At 36.4% G+C, this 14307-nt stretch overlaps 1 protein-coding gene across 1 annotated transcript in view; it reads right to left on the reverse strand.

The window, feature by feature from the left end:
* ADGRB3 (adhesion G protein-coupled receptor B3) overlaps window positions 1-14307 on the reverse strand; it is a 478713-nt gene that overhangs the window by 12235 nt on the left and 452171 nt on the right. Inside the window, exons 26-28 of the mRNA XM_065681454.1 lie at window positions 13893-13988; window positions 12453-12492; window positions 9010-9653 (exon numbers count right to left, since the gene is read on the reverse strand). Coding sequence (XP_065537526.1) covers window positions 9010-9653; window positions 12453-12492; window positions 13893-13988 — 780 coding nt within the window. The remainder of the gene's footprint in view (window positions 1-9009; window positions 9654-12452; window positions 12493-13892; window positions 13989-14307) is intronic.

A 14307-nucleotide genomic window follows, 5' to 3' on the forward strand; every position in this document is an offset into this window, starting at 1 on the left:
AGGTCCGAACAGTAGCAAGCAAGTTCTATGAGTTCCTGGAAAATAAAGGATGCTGGTTATGAAGGTGATCCTGCACCAGTGAAAGTTATTTGCAGTATTGTTGCTGACATCATGACATACATGATCAGGTCCTCCTGGCTTGGTTACTACTCCTGGCCTTGAAATAACTGCAGTGTTGGTTTTTTGGAGGGGGTTTGTTGTGTTTTTTTTGTTTGTTTGTGGGGTTTTTTGTTTTGTTTTGTTGGTTTTTTTTTTTTTTTTTTGAGAGAGAGGGAACATATTCAGAAGCATTAAGTCGTTGGGAATCTTACAAGGATGGAATAGTTTTCCTCCAGTCCCAATCGGAAATTGTCATTCTACTCAATTCTTCTAGTTTCTGTATGATACGCGTAAACCATGCAAATCGTTGCTTTAATTGTGATTGTAGATAAACTTATTTTCTTATATGAAGTTTATTTGTTATGTCTCTTTTGTCTGAGAAAAATGGGGTTTTCCACACATACCTAAATGATTTCAGAAATCAACCATCTGGCTCATTCCACAATTTAAATTAATAAAAGGCAGCAGCTGAGTGGAGTAAGGGGTGCTGGGGGGAAATCTCTTGCGTCAAATGAGCTGCTGAACTGGCTGCACCAGAATGTTTCATTTCAAGAAGCCGTTCATTTTACCCACTTGCAAAACTGAGAATTATTTTAGCCAACATAAAAAATTGACCGGAAGCCAGCGTTTTGTTTCAAAGATCAGTTTGAGGTCCACTTCAGTATTAACATTAGTAGAATATAAATAAAAAATATCTGTAAAGCATAATATCCATAGTTTGCCTCATTTCTTATTTTGTATTTGACCAGATTCTGCAGTGGTGTTTCAGGGATGAGTAGAGGACAAGTATAAAGAGACATTTTGCTACAATACCCTCCCTAATCCTTCAGTACTTTAGGAATTTCCTTGGGAGGAACTTACTCTACTGAGTTTAGTGACACTTTTTTACAGCACTCTATTAGTCTAATCATGTTTTGTAGTTATTCTTAATTATGACACACAAAATATGTTGGGGTAGTGAATTCCATAATTTAAATATGCATAACATGACAAAGGAAATTACATTTTTTTTTTTTATTCCTTTGACATTTCATTTGATGCCTCTGGTTTTTATATTATAGGAAATATGAATAACTGCTCCCTATTCACTACTCAGTCATCTGTTTTTCAATCTGAAGAGCCCTAAATGCTGGAGACCCACAAGGGTAACAAATAAAGGGGCTACCTAAAAAGCTGAAGACAAATGCAATTATTCAGCAGCCGAGAGCTGACTGGTATAATTCTGATTAAGAAAAAAAAACCAACCAAGAGGTATGGGTAAGCAGTGAACTGAAACCCATGCACAATTATAAATGCAAAAAAAAAAAAAAAGTCACATCTCCATTTAAACAGGCAAGGCTGGGAACAGTCCCTTCTGAACAACTCCAGCATCAGTTCTACACTGACAGAAGCCAAGTCATGCCTCTAAACTGGGAAAATTTCAGAGGAGAACAGCAGAAAGTTCTTTTAAAGAGTTAATAGCACTGGGTGAAGAGGAAAGGATAAAAAAGTGATACAGCTTGTTTAAATATTGGCTCTGGAAAAGGAAAGCACAGAAACCTGTTCAGAAACCTGAGAAGGTTTCCGAACCAATAAACAAAGCTGGTGTGAGAAAAACCTGAAAAGTTGTAATTCAGAGAGAAGTTTTTTTAAAAGGAATAAAGACAATTTATGCAACTATATCATAATCTTCTAAGGAAAAGTTGAAGCCCTTCATTCTAGTGTTGAAGTTTGAGTATGTATTAGAGAAACACACTGTAGAAAATGTTCTTGCATTGATAGAAGACATGACCAGACAGGATTTTTTCCATCTCTGATTTCTAGAGCTCTTTGATCTTAATTGATAAAATCAATTTCATGGGGCAAAAAACCAAAACCTGCACTTCATGCCAGGACCAAAGTGAAATTCTGTGAATAAAGGTTTGCAGTAATAATTTGTTTTAAATCAATTTTACTTTGCGCTAATCATATATAGCTTCCGTGTGTAATTCCAGAGCAACTTTAAACTCTGCTCACTGAGGGACGAAAATAGAATACTGAAGAATAATTTCCATACACCAGCATGCACTAATCTGCTGGCACCAGGAAAGAGCTGCTTTTACTAAATGACTAATAAAATTCCTCTCCATCTCTGTAAAATGACAAATGCCTGGTTTTCTCCTTATTCTAATCTGCATTACAGCACTACCTGATTAATTACATGAGATGCTCCTGAAGATATATTGCATTGTGCAACGTATAATTGAAACCAGAGATACTGTATTATAGTGAGGGCTATAACCATGCTTCCATTAATATAAAGCCTTATTATCAGCAGTTTACAATTCAGTCTGAGATTAGATTTGACATACAAGATCTTAGCCTGGGGAGGACTTTTTCCGAGAACAAAATTAAGGGAAATTCTTTTTTGGCCCTCAGAGATATAAAAAATGGAATGTGGATAGACAGTTTTGATTTAAAATGTCTTTTGTGTGTATATAACTGAAAAATCCCTTAGTTTCTCAATAGAAGATTATGATGGCTATTAGTTCATAACATGAGCTAGACATAAAGCAAGCAAATTTTCATGAAAAAGTGAAATAGCTCTTTAATGTGGGAATATTAATTCTAAAAACTACACTAGTGAATTCTGCACATCAACACACAGCACAAACGTAATTTCAGAAATCTCAATTTAAAACTAATTTAAAATTATTCTGCTTTGCTGCTCCCTTTCTTTATACAGTAACCTGCAAATGTATTTAGTCAATCAGATGAACCCACTTGCTTTGTGTTTCTGAAGGGGAAAAATGTAGCATTTTTTAAATATACAAGCAATCGAAAATATGTTTCTTAAGGATCATATGTAGTTAAGTTAGCTGCTTATAATGTAAAGTCTGAAATATATGCTACACTTCACAATACTGACTAAAATTTTAGTCCTTTATATCTTCAGTTACGAGAATCAACTCTGCATGATTCTGCCCCCACGCCTGTATGGTAACCTGAAAATAAGATGCATCAATTTCTGAAGTCGGAGGACTCTGCAACCTACACACTCAAGTGAAAGAAAGAGAAGGTTGTTATAGGGCTAGATTTCATTTCACTGACAGTCACAAAATTGGCAAGAACTGCCTCCACAGCTTACTGAAGAATGAAATGGGGAATGGGAAGCAGAGAAATCCGATATACCAAATGCCTGAAAATAAATGCATTGTGGAAACATGACAAAGGAAATTCCTGTGGTGCTCGTCTCTCTCTATCTGTTCTCTCTTTCTCTCTCTTTTTACTTCTCTTATCAAAATCAAAATGACATCACACCAATTTACTTTTGTTCTGCCTGATGCTTTGGTACCTTATTGACCAGCTTGACTGTTTTGACTGTGTATTTACTCTCTCCTTTCCTGTTTTTTTTAGTTTTTTGTTGTTTGGTTGATTGGTTTTCTCCGTTTTTTTTTGTGGATTTTTTTGGGGAGTGTTTTTTTTTCTTCTTTTGTTTTTTTTTTTTTTGTTTTTTTTTTTTCATTTGCTTGTTTGGGTTTTTTATTTGTTTGTTTTTAATTTTAGACCATTTATCTTCTCGGCTGTGGCAGTATTTTTTTTCCTGAAGTCCCTTGCCAGTGATATGGCCAAGGACCTCTGAAGCTGACTGCCTTTGAATGTATTAAGTGCTCTCATGAATGAATACAGAAGGATTATTTTGGTCAGACAATCAGCTTCCATTCTAAGGGCTTTATGTCTTCCTCCACATAAAGATCTCATAGCAGAAACTCAGAAAAAAGATAAGGAAGGAAGATATGAGACTGGAAAGAAAATTCCAGCCATTTACATGGCAAACAATTTGGGAAGTGCTTTCCTTCCTGTTCTTACAGAGCAGATGCTCTTTCTTCCCTTTAATAACTTTTATAGTCTGCCTTTGCATAGCCTTCATCTTAAAAATAGCTAAAAGTCTTTGTCTCCTTTCATTTCTTTTCCATTTCTGCTCACACTACACTAGCCATAATTCCTGTGAAGGAACCCTTCATTCTTCTTCTGCAAAGGGAATGATGCAAGTCTCCTCGCACACTCAGGCAGCAGGTATCTACTTCCTCTTGTATTTTTTCTTTACACAATAAAAAGAAGTTAATTATTTATCCTGGATCTCTATCTGTTGCACAGATCACCTTTCTCCTCTATATTTAAACCTCCTAACCTTTCTCTGCATCTAAGTGGCTGGGAATGCAGTACTTCACTTCAAAGTAATTTCATTTTAATGAGCACACCACTCTGAGTGTACACTTCCAAAATAAAAACCGTTCCAGAAGAGTGTACAGAGAGTGCTTTCTTCATTAAAATTGAAACACTTTGAACTGAAGAAGTACACTCCACTTTGATGCCAAGGTAGCAAAGCCAGTTTTAATCCAAGCATATAAGGGATGTACAGGAGATTAGCCAGATGTTCAATTACTCCTCCTAAGAAACTCCATGATGTATTAATATGCCTGTCTTTGCCTATAATTGCATGAGTACTCTTGGGTACATACCAAATAACATAAAACCCCACTGATTTGCACGTTTGGAATTTGCAGATCCTTAAGTTTACACTTATCTGGGCAATACTTGCGTGTAAATATTATGGCATTCTCAGACTATCTTTTGAAAGTATATATGTAATATACACTTCAGTGTATATGTAATATGCACCTCATATGTAATAAAGCATTTGATTGTTCCCAATGAAGTATTTTCTTGAGAGAAAAATATGCAGATATAAAAACTAGGAGAAAGTTTGAGAAGAAAGTTTGTGATGCACTGTAGGATTCAACTGACTAAATTTAGGACATCAGCATTTTTTATGTTTATATCTAAACTACTCATTCTGGCTTCCTTTATCACACCTGAAAAGAGATATCTGCACTGAGGGCATGTGATTTTCTTTGTCCTGGAGTAGATGTCTAAAAGTGGTCTAAAAGTGCATATTTCTCTCTTTGACCCTAAAGGGGATCCGAATACGTAAAGCTCTTTTTGCATATCAGAAGGGGAATGCCTACATTTAGATATCTAATGGTAGGGGTGACAGAACCTCCCTGCAGAGTTAAAAGTCAGGACATATATTCTTGCACTGATACTATGGTTCTATTCCAAAACATCCATCTTCAGTGATCATAATTAATACAAAGTTTAAATAAAAGAGAACATAAAAAGAAAACATAAAAATAATTTAGCCTTCACTTTACACAGCTTTGTTTTTTTTGCTATGCTTTTATCTCTATATACACTTTTTAATTATTTAAATAGACACAATGTTCTAAGGGCTGATTATCTCTTTGAATGCGCAAAATACAGAAAATAATTGATTTAATGAATGTAGAAAGGTAAAGATATTACTCAAAAGCTATTTTTTCCAAACGTACTCGATTCTTTGAATTATAGTGCACATAGGTCTGTAAACTGGTTCCTTCAAACACAGTACTCCGGTATTTCACTAGTAAGAGGGAAATGAAATTTTAAAGAAATAATGCAATTTTAAGATGTGAAAAAACTTAAGCTTTATATTTTTTGAAGGGTCCTCTGACTCTGCTGGTTTGGTTTTGTGGCCACAAAGACTACCATCCACCACAAAGGGAGTCGGCAAATAAGAACTATTGTATATATGTCAATATATTGTATTTTACTGGGTATCCGGTTGCAAACAGTTATGCCTGCAGCATTTTTGTGGCTTGAGATATTTGGGGCTTCATAAGTACACTTCTGAAATCAGAAGCTGGGTCAGATCTTACGTGAAAATGAGTCACACAACATCTTAGGGTGTTCTGATAACCTGATAAATTCTCTAACTGCTACATAAACTATTCCCATTATTATGTTCTTAATAGTTACTGACCTTAAATTATATTAAAAGGAAGAATCGTGTTAACAGAGGTCACAACTGCCTAAGTACATTTTACTCACGTGGTAGTTGACAATTAATGTGTAGTTACATGATAAAAAAAATAGTATTATGCTAATTCCAGAGAAAGCACCTGGAAACATACAGTGGAAAACAGTGGAAGAACCCAACTCCCTGTATTATGCAGAAGACACAAAAGGAGGCCTTCACCACCTGTCTCGGGACACCTCTGTTTCTTCAGAAAAATGAAAGGGGAACTGTCCCTGTAGAGCAGAAATCCATGAACTTTGATGTTGGAGTTCAGCTGGGACAGCAGAATGAGTAGAATGGGTGGGAGGATTCCTACTGCTCAGCATCATCCCCTTTACTTTGTCCTGTCATGCTCTGTCTGCAAAAACATAGGCAGAATGATCTGAATTTCCTGCTGCAGTGTTTGCTGTTCCATAGCGGCTGATAAAGCCTTGTCTTTTGAAAGGTCTTGAAATCTTTTAAAGTTATGTTGTACTGGACATAAAAAATACTTTGACAATTCCTTGCCCTCCCTTCTTTATTTTGTTTATGGCAGCAGTAAATTTAATCTAGCTGGTCAGTTTTAGCCAACTCCATCTGGGGTCTTTACCTCAGGCCTTGCCTTTTACACACTGCACATATATAAAATGCAATCACAGCTTTTATCTGGCTGGATCTGTTCGTCTGAATCTGCTTGAGACACTGATTTTCTTCTACGTACATTTTTTTTCATGTTCCTATCTTCAATTCATTGCAGTGCATCCTTATCAAAAGATGAAGTAATGCTATATAATCAAGTAGTGTTGAGAACCACAAAAGCAGACACAAAAGCCAAAACAGTTCCTTTCATTTCTGATCTGCCTAATATCTGTTTTTTTCCTAATTCTTTGGAATTATGCTAGGTTCAATAAGGTTTAATAACATAACTGTTTACAGCTTTCTAGACCAAAATACAGCTTTCTAAACCTAATATTTTTACCAAGGTAGAAGAGGCTAAATATTTGCTAGCATATTTTACTATGTTTTACTACATATTCTACTTCATACTTAGTGGTCCCATCTGAGAATAAAAATTACATGCAGAACAGAGATTCAAATTCGATGTCTAAATCTCATCTCAGAGGCAAGTTTAAAATATGAGACAAACGTAGTAAAAAAATGAATAACTCTAAGGAGCAGTGCACTATACTCAGAGATTTTCAGCCATGTTTTCCAGCGGCCTCGGGAATTGGAATTCTGTGTAAGATGAAGTAATTATTGTCCCAATTTTTACAAATTAACTAATGTCTTATTTTTTTTAGGCTTGCTAGATGGCCTTTATCACCAGTGGGAAGAGAGAGGCATCACCAGAGAGTATTCAGACCTCAGGTAGAGTGGATGATACAGTGGCACGTTTATCTTGTCAAGGAATTATGAATCTTCCCTAGATACCTCAACCATATGTCCAGTCTTAACTGGACTGGATTTGAGCCCCTATATCTGACAAAAATTAACTGAAAGACAGTATTGTAGATAGGTAGGAGAGGATACAGTATTGTAGATAGGTAGGAGAGGATACTACAGGAAGGTGATCTTAGCTATCCTCCTTCTGGGGTTGCATTAAATTGGAGAAGCACTTCTTTGTACCACATGAGATCTATTAACTAATATACCTGAGCTGATGGAAGTAACTTCTTTACAATGCAAACTTGCTTTGAAAGAGTCTGTCTGTCTGAGCACTGAGTGGGCAAGTACTTGCACTACCTTTTAGAAATAACTGAAAATTTGCCCCAAGATTTTACATATTCACTTTAGCAATAAACAAAAAGTAGATACTATTTGACTACTTGCAAAGCCCCATACTTCATTTTTCATTTTTTTTTTCGTTAAATTATGTCTTGTAAAAACTTATGGTAATACACACAATATAAACAGCATGGAGAATATTTCACATTCAAAGCTGGTAAAGGCATCTCTTGAAAATAAACTAAGTTTGATCTTCTGCCCAAACTCTCCAGTCAATCCACACACAAAACTTCAACTCCATTTAAAAAGAAATATACATAAATATCCCCTATTTATGAAGTATTTGCTACAGTTCTGTATCTAACAGTTGAAAAGTCAGGTATAGTCTCTGTTTCCCTACACAGACGGGTCCAAACATTGTTGAGTAATAGCTAATGGCAGTAGCTTTGCATATACAGTAGCTTTTTTTTGCATCTGTAAGTTCTTTCAGGGAAGACTATGTTCCATGTTTTTCTCATTTGTCTTTTTCTTTCCCACCAAATGCTGGTGAAAGGTATTTCCAATTCTTAACGAGGCCGAAATAGGAAATTAATTCCACCTCACTGGTGGTTTTGCATAAGTAAAAGCTGAATAGGAATGGCAGTATTTGACAGTTAGGTCTGAAGAAACAACATGAATTGTTTTCACTTTTATAGTGTTCAAATCCAACAGAGAGATTGTAGTAATGAACTGAATCCCTTTCAAAGGTTTTTCAGTTCAGTTTCACAATCTGACTGGAATATAGGATATGAAGTCCACTTGTACCTATTGCACACATCAGTTGTACCAATGCCTGCACACACATGCAAACAATATTTAATCAGTAAATGGTAAACTATTGGATGGAAAAATCCAAGATTTACATGAGTGAGAGCAGAATCAGACCTATCATATCTGAGAGAGATATGATTGTCAGCAATAAAATGGCATATATTTTCAACTGCATGTGCTTGCAGGTAGGGTCAGTGATTATCACTTGTATCTTGCAGAAACAGATTTTCTTCTCATAGCAACACAGTATTTTCCAGTGAACTTTACCTGGTAGGTCACGAAATCCTTTGCAGTCGTGTGGAATGTTAAATCTCCAGGACTATAGAGTTTCCTACAGACTGGCTCGGAAAATTTAATCTTGTTTTCTAGGTATAAACACTTCTGATAATAAGAGAAATAGGAACAGCAGTGTATGATCCCAAACAATAATTTATACTGAATTAAAACATTAGCTTCACCCCTTAGACAAAAGACACAATTTATTGTCTTATCAAATAATTAGAACAACAGAGCATGCAATTTGTTTATGCACCACTGACCTCTAAGGAGCTCATTGATATTGTGGATCCAGTTTCACTTCTTGATAATCCCGTAGTGTCATCTAGCTCAGAGGCAATGAAATTCTTCACTGCTGTGCGGGGCTCAAATGGTAAATTCTGCATATGTTCTTGGGTAGGAAGGTGCTGGTCTAAATTGATATTAAATTGGTCCATTACAGAAGGATTCATATTGAACTCTGGATTAACTTTGTAGTGCAACAGCCTTTCATGAGGCAATGTATCCATGCCTATATTAATTTTGCTCTCATCTTTCAGTGATGGCTGGGTATTTACTGAGCCCCGGGGCATGACTATATAGTCGCTTTCTATCATGCGTTCTTGAGGATGGACTATGTCCATATCTGCACCTCTCAAATTATCATCAGTGCATAAATACACAGTCCTCCGCAACTCACTGTTGTCTTTTTTTAAGCACTGATTGGCCAGTTCACTCATACTCATAGGCATATGGAGACCTGTTGGTTGCTGGATGATGACTTTGGAGATAATATTTCCAGGCAAGGTAGAATAGCTCATTCCTTCAGGGTTTGGTCCCTTCTCCTCCTCTTCATCATTTAGTGAAATTCTAGAAAGTGTTCCTGTTATAGTTGCTGCTCTGCAAGGTCCAATGTCTTTATGTAGAACTGTGGGTCAGAGAACAAAATTATTGCAACAGGACACCATGTCTGCCTAACACTGCTTTTTCTTGTGGCTTTATTTAGCAGTGCTCTCTTTACCAGTGCATCTTCTTAAACTCTTTTTCTGTCCATTTAATAACTTTTATTCCATAAACATTGTTATAGGAAGGTTTGGTTTTATTGTCTTTTGGGGTTTTTTTTTAGATCAACATCTCTTAATCTACACAGTATAACTAACTGACAGATCTCTGACTAAGCCTCCATCATTTATATAAGTTAAAAGCACTCCTTCATTTATTGCTACTGCCTCATATAGATCTTAGGTGACCTACAGCTTAAACAAAGCCTGCCATGTGGAACCCGATTAAGGATAAAAAAAAAATAAAACCAAAACACTATGACATCTGTACTGCCATTATTAACTCCACATAACCTCCTCCAAAATGTCAAACAGATTGTTAGGCAGAATAATCTTGTCAATCCATTGTAATGACCTACCATAAGATTATAACCATGAACATGTGTTTCTGAGCTCCTAAATGTTTCTTTTTAATGACTTTTAAAATTATTCTGTGTTAAATTATTATTTTTTTTTTATAAAAGTGACAAAAAAGTAACTATATTGGGAAAAATTGCAAGGACTTTTTTGTCCCAGTTGAAAATATTTAAATTCATACCAGTGCTAGTTTGTGCAATAAAATCTAGCTCATGGGCTGAGACAGTAAGACAGCTTGAAGTATCTTTGGTATTACATTTACACCCCTTTTGGCAGCCTAAGGGATGTAATGATCCAGATCCCCCAGTACCTGTCAGCTTAGTGCCATGAGGCTTCCTACTCTCCTACCTCACAAAAAACTTCCTCTTGTGTTTCCATTATGAAAAGAACAATTTGCCTTTAAACAACAGAGTACAAATACCCGACTTCATTGTGGCTGCTCCGTTGTTTCCAGTAGCACTTATTAAGACACTTAAGTGATCTGTTCTTAAATGTTTTATTAAAAGAAACCAAGATTAAATGTTTATCTAGGAAAGCCTGATCCTAACTGCATTCTAAGTCCATCTCCTTAAGGATGCCCTTGGCAAGGCTCTCCCTACTGCAAGGCCATGTTGGCAAAGGTAAGGAGTAGGAGCTACATGGACCAATGCTGGATTTGCGCTTGCTTTGGATGGTGACAGACATGTAATAGTGTTGCAATGCACTACCCTGGTCCCTTCAAAATACATGTGCATATTAAAACTAATTTATATGGAAGAGCTATTACTATGTTTCAAGAACTGAACTGGCAGTTTTTTAAATGTGGGTGACTGGAAATTCAAACTTTACCTTAATGAGATCAGCCTTCTTGGCTCCTCATATAGCCAGTGAAGAGAGACAGCACGTTTCAGGCAGGTGACGCAGATCAGCTTCTGCCCTGACACACCCTATGGAGAGGGCCACCCTCTCTTTCTTTCTCTCTTCATTCAAAAATGGGGGTGTCTAGGTAGGATTGCCTCCCTAGGAAAAACTGTTCTTTGGGAATATATCCTACATGTAAAAATTTCTATAGGATTGAAATGGTAATTTATTTTGTCCTGTACTTTCTGTACACAAGGTTGGAAAATAGTTTTAAATGTGTTATTTATGTGGAAACAGACATAGCTGATTACTAAGTAAAAATTACACTACTGACGTCTTAAAGGACCCCAACTCGTTCCAGTAAAGTGGAATCAAATTTAATTTTCCTGATACCATGCTGCTTAAGCTACTGTTGATTTCACTTAGAGTGTTAAAAAACTTACCCTTTTAAAACCTAACACCAATTGATGTATCCTTTATAGACATAGCTGTTAAGATACACTATGTATATATGGTCGATGAGAAAATGAACATGAGCTGGCAGTGTGCGCTCGCAGCCCAGAAAGCCAAACGTGTCCTGGGCTGCATCAAGAAGAGCATGACCAGCAGGTCGAAGGAGGTGATTCTGCCCCTCTGCTCTGCTCTTGTGAGATCTCACCTGGAGTATTGTGTGCAGTTCTGGTGTCCTCAACGTCAAAAGGACATGGAACTGCTGGAACAAGTCCAGAGGAGGGCCATGAGGATGATCAGGGGACTGGAGCACCTCCTGTATGAAGACAGGCTGAGGAAGTTGGGGCTGTTCAGCCTGGAGAAGGCTGTGTGGAGACCTCATAGCAGCCTTCCAGTGTCTGAAGGGGGCCTATAGGGATGCTGGGGAGGGACTTCATCAGGGACTGTAGTGACAGGAGAAGGGATAACGGGTTAAAACTTAAACAGGGGAAGTTTAGATTGGATATAAGGAAGAAATTCTTTCCTGTTAGGGTGGTGAGGCACTGGAATGGATTGCCCAGGGAAGTTGTGAATGCTCCCTCCCTGGCAGTGTTCAAGGCCAGGCTGGATGAAGCCTTGTGTGGGATGGTTTAGTGTGAGGTGTCCCTGCCCATGGCAGGGGGGTTGGAACTAGATGATCTTGAGGTCCTTTCCAACCCTAACTATTGATTCTATGATTCTATATTTTTTTTTAATAGCAAAATGATGGTTTCACATTAGCTTGTGTAGCAAAGAAAGTTTTGTGTGTTAAGACTGATCATTTTTCCATTTGCCTTCAACAGATAATTACTTCCCAGCTGCTGAACTCTAAAAGGCTTTTGTGAGAAAATGAAATAAATGTATACAGTAGTATCACTTTTCTCTTTACATTTATAAATATGTGTTGTAAACAGTTAAGCCCTGATATTTTTCTAGTTTTCACTTCACAAGGAACTAGTACAAGACTTCTTTGTGCTGGCTAAATGCTCTCTTGTTCTTACCTGACCGACAAGCAATGTCCACGTCCTTTTCAAAATCAGTCTGTAACAAGAAACAATGGAACAGGTCAACCATTATTAACTGAAAACTAAACCACAATATCTTTTTGTCAACTAGCACTTCCAAAATGTCCTACTTACAGAGTCATAGTCTCTTAAAAGTGGTTTCTTGTTGCTGGGAAGGTGAAGTGTATTGTTTTACAACAGCAGAGCTTTACAAAGTTTCCTAAAGTATAAGTGGGTGGTTTTCAAAGTATGCTGCCTGACCAGAAAAAATAAAATAAAATAGGTGGAAGTAGAGTATATACTTTTAATAAAACGATACAGTGTATACATTTTTATGTATATGGAAGAGTAACTTCTTTATCTCATTGAAGGATCATCTTAAAGGAAGCTTTTCATAATGATTTTATAGAAAGAAGTATGGAAAATAGTCTGCAATACAAATTACTGTGAATAAGTGCAATCCAATTAGTCCACCCTGTCTGAAACTTGATTAATTTGTTATGAAGTGGTTATTTGTTATGCAACATTCTGTCCACCCTTGCTACTAACGTAATCACATAAACCTTGTACTCTCTGAAAACAACTGTTATTTATTTTATTGGGCAAAAAATTAATTCTAAGAGCTAAGAATGATTTTTAACAGTTGAAAATCCAAGCACACTTTTCCCAGTGAAACAAAACTGTTTATCATGTTATAGAATTCAAGTAATTCTTAACGATGTTTTTATTTCCACAATATGTTTATTGCATGAAAAATGTTTAATAAAACTGATCTCTTTCCTCCTTGAGAAGTCCAAACACTGGGTTCTTTTTGTGTCATCATTTTGGAAGGGCATCTTCCTGCTGACACTTGCATTTTTTAGGGCCTAATTCTGTCCCCATTATAGTCAATGAAAAGCTGTCACTGAATTGAAGGAACCAATGTGTTGTCTTGGTATACTACTTAACAATATTAGTAAATCCAAATTGGCATACTGTGCCATTCACTATCATCTCCTTAATTTAAGCCGCTAAATAGATTGCCCCTCTAGAATTTCTACCACTTTCTCCTTGTCTGACTTAGTTTGAGAGGAACATTTTTCCAGGCCTAATGAAGAGAAAACTCTGAAATCCATCAGTTCTCTTTGCATCAATAGTAGAAAAAGTCATGATATATTTAGATTACTTTCTCATTTTCTTATGTAACAACTTTTTGTCATAAAGAACAATGGTGGAATTCTCTGTCCTCCACTAAATGATCACACCACTAATTTAAAACTTGCTAAGTGTTTAAAGCAAGCAGATAATGACCTAAAAAGGCTTATGCTTAAAAATGGTGTTGATATTTAAGCTGTGCATACTGTGCACTGCATTGTATGTGCTTGCCACGTACAACACAGTTTTTTTCTTTTGCGTAGGAACACTAAATTAATAGTCAAAGAAGAAATAAAAGCTAACCATGATTTGAGCATGTCCATTAGGAAAAGAACTTGAAGAATCTACGTTGATAGGATCCTGGCAATTTCTCAGTCGACATCTAAATGCGTCTTGAACCTGTGAAAACAATACCTTATACTGATTCTTGTGCAACATCACACACTCTACTCCTGTTAAATAATAAATTAAACTGTATGTAATACAATGCATGACTTTTCTTTGGCATATTTAATAAAGCAGAAGCAGTAAACATAAATGCCTATTCCTGCCAGTTCATACATTTTCTATATTTTGTGGCTGCTGCAAAATCTGTCAGTCTATCACATTAAGACCACAGAATTAGATTTGCTGGGGACAGAATTAACTAGTAGTCAGTGATGATCTGGTACTTGAATCAAATCTGTCTCAGGTGATAGTATTTGTCTTTGTCTTCTCA

The sequence above is a fragment of the Lathamus discolor genome, chromosome 5, assembly GCF_037157495.1.
Source record: "Lathamus discolor isolate bLatDis1 chromosome 5, bLatDis1.hap1, whole genome shotgun sequence".
NCBI lineage: Eukaryota > Metazoa > Chordata > Aves > Psittaciformes > Psittacidae > Lathamus > Lathamus discolor.